This window comes from Oculina patagonica, chromosome 12 (assembly GCF_052425735.1).
Source record: "Oculina patagonica isolate OP01 chromosome 12, crgOcupat, whole genome shotgun sequence".
NCBI lineage: Eukaryota > Metazoa > Cnidaria > Anthozoa > Scleractinia > Oculinidae > Oculina > Oculina patagonica.
This window is the reverse complement of record NC_135769.1, coordinates 29,341,043-29,343,879: the sequence shown is the minus strand read 5'-3', so window position 1 is coordinate 29,343,879 and position 2,837 is coordinate 29,341,043. Positions and strand designations below refer to the sequence as shown.

The 2,837-nt window shown below is 41.0% G+C and overlaps 1 protein-coding gene across 1 annotated transcript; it reads left to right on the top strand.

The window, feature by feature from the left end:
• Nucleotides 1–1,359: 1,359 nt before the first annotated feature.
• On the top strand, nt 1,360–2,484 carry LOC144632205 (pyroglutamylated RF-amide peptide receptor-like). The gene is made up of 2 exons (XM_078490800.1): nt 1,360–1,556; nt 2,164–2,484. Exons 1-2 carry the CDS (start codon nt 1,419–1,421, stop codon nt 2,482–2,484), a joined length of 459 nt encoding a protein of 152 aa, XP_078346926.1. The 5' UTR covers nt 1,360–1,418.
• The last annotated feature ends 353 nt before the right edge of the window (nt 2,485–2,837 follow it).

Here is a 2,837-nt window from a genome sequence, read left to right as displayed (position 1 = left end):
TACAGGTCTGTCAAAAAAAGTAAGAGCAATTATTCGAATCGAAAGGCGCCGAGACCGATCTCGCAACTGCGAAATTACGAATATATTTTGAAAAGATGATGGGTAGGCGTAACAGATCGGTCAATATTATTTGCCGTGTAATTCTTCTGATAAGAAGGCAGCTTGATAAAAGCTTGATCGATTCTAATTCTAATCGTTGTTGCGAACAATAAATTTTACTGGGTTGTAAACATTCACACCAAACGAACGTAACAATGGTATAAATTTATAAACAAGGTACGCACTTTGGCCTGTACCAACACATTGCAAATCAAATTCTACAAGGCATTCAAAACTCTGAGTGACAATAATTCAGACAAGCGCTAGCTTGTGAACGCTTAGGGTTGACAGGTTTGGTCCTTCGTGGCGAAGGCACTAGACAAACATTAGAATCTAAACAGCCGTTCCGGCTAAACGACCCGTTCGGCTTTAGATAGTACAAGAGTTCTCTTTGGAAACATACAAAGCGAAAGAAATGAAATGTACGGGGATTGAAATAAGCGGATCGCACGGTCTCTAACCGAAGAAAGACGTAACATTCAGGCCGTTGGCCTGTACGCGTATAATTTTAAAATTGTAAGATGCGCAATATCTCACCTCTGCAACAGCGACTCAACGATCTCTGCCATAATTCCAGTTGCTGGACTTTAGAAGACACAAACACATATCATTTTCCTGAGGTTTTATTCGAAGCATGATGATCTTATATTAGCTGGATCTTGGAGCATACGGATAGTCAAGATTTGCATCGAAGCATCACGTTTATAGTGTTTGTCGCCGTATCAAAGAACACGCGTTCGCTACAGCTCGGCCATATTAAATTATTTCTGCTTTCGTTCGGGAATAGATCTTACAAATCCAGCGTCAAATCTCACAGTACTGTCTACGTCTAACACTGCATGTAATAAGTCCGTGCAAACCAGAAATCGGAACGATTCAAACAAGCAACTGAAGCAAAAACACATTTCCGATCAACCCCCGATCAACGCCATGACTAAACTGACTTCAGTTTCAAGGACAAAAAAGTGGTTTATTAATTAACTTTTAACCGTTATTCATTCACGAGTAAACCAGGCTCTCTCGGCTGTAAAATCAGGAAAGTAGATAAAATTATAAAGGAAAACGGACAGGAAATGTACGTACGACATTGACCGCCATTTTTTTTTTTTACATCGTCGCCCTAGCTGCGCTGCATGTGGTCTGACCGCAGGAGCAATGATTTCGCGGGAAATGTGTTTCTAAAAATAAAAATATACGGGAAAGGGTTGACTCAAGGGTACAGTACGTATGGAGGCTCCAGTTGATGGGCTCCTGTTGTAGATGAGGTTGTGAAGACGAAGAGCGGCAACACCTGCGTGGAACTCTGGCCAGAAGGTTGGATGGCGAAGGCTTATATCTTAGCGTGGCTTGTCGGAACATTCCTTCTATTGAAACTGATGATTGGGCTGTATTCCAGAGTCGTGTACGCTTTGTGGTTCAAACGCAATGGCAACGGCCTAGTAACCCAGCAACATAAAGTAAGTATATCTAAGTGTTGGCTTCCTGCTGTTTACCTTGTGGTGCTTATGCTTAGGAAAGTTTCATGTTTATTTGGCGGCTATGCACTTCATGCACAAAATCTTTGTAACTATATGTATATACGATCAGCCTACTTTTGAGACACACATTTCCGTCTGAAAATAAGCCACTTTGAAAAACAACACCACAAAATCGCTTTCAACAAAATTAAGGTATCACGGAAGGAAAATTGGCGTTTTGGTTCCAAGTCAAATTGTATGCAAACCATCAATGGTAACCCCAATAAAGTATATATTTTCTGAAAGCTTATTGAATAAAGATTCAATTGTGGATTTTTTTGCATCATATAGACCATAATATGCAACGTCAGCATTTTGTTTGCAATGATGATGTTGCGCAACGTTAGGTTTATTTGAGAACACATTTACGTGAGAACCTAAACTTTTATGTGGAATTTGATCTACATATATTGGTCTAAAAAACGTTGTCTCAGATTTTTCTTTTCTTGCTCCATTACTTTTTTATGAATTTTTAATCTTAAAGAAGCCTTAAAAACGCCATTTTAACGTTCATTCCTAACAATGTTTATTTCAATAACAATGTCAGCGTGTGATGAGGATGCGAAAGCGTGTCACCTTGATGGTCGTCGCTGTCACTGCCATATTTGGAATCTGCTGCGGCACGGGCAATCTTGTCTACGTCTCATCGTACTTTATACCCGAAGACGTTGGCGCCACCCTTCTTGCCATTGCTGACGTGATGATCTTGTTCAACTCTGCTGTCAACCCGTTTGTATACGCCCTGTTGAACCAACAATTCAGGGAAAAGATGAAAGGAATGTTGTGCTGCACTGGTTCCTCTGCACCTGTGGCTCATTCTACGCCGGAACCGCTGGACATAGAGCTTCCCGAGCACACCACAGAGTGACGTGTTCATTTAAAAAAAAAAAAAAAAACGACTTTATTTTACGAGGGTAGCACGTAACAGTCTTGAGACTGACAAACCTGTGGCCCTTGGATTCCCGATCGAATTGGAATTTAGAAGTGTTGATTTTTGTGGAGGGAGGAAAACCGGCGAACCCAATTGGCAAATACAATATCATACTCACTATTGACCGTTTTCACACTAGAAGACGGACAAATCATCTAGACGGACAAGTCATCTGACGATTTTTTCGTCTTGTGTGAATTTAAGGCGGTTTTTGGACGGCTCTTCCGTCTAGACGACCAAGTCGCCCTCGAAAAATCGTCTTCTTGGACGGCAAAATCGACAGACAAATT

Bases quoted from the DNA above. Each gene is read 5' to 3' on its own strand.
- LOC144632205 (XM_078490800.1), top strand. From the start codon at position 1,419: ATGGCGAAGGCTTATATCTTAGCGTGGCTTGTCGGAACATTCCTTCTA. The intron at 1,557-2,163 runs GTAAGTATATCT...TAACAATGTCAG, and splicing joins TAGTAACCCAGCAACATAAA to CGTGTGATGAGGATGCGAAA.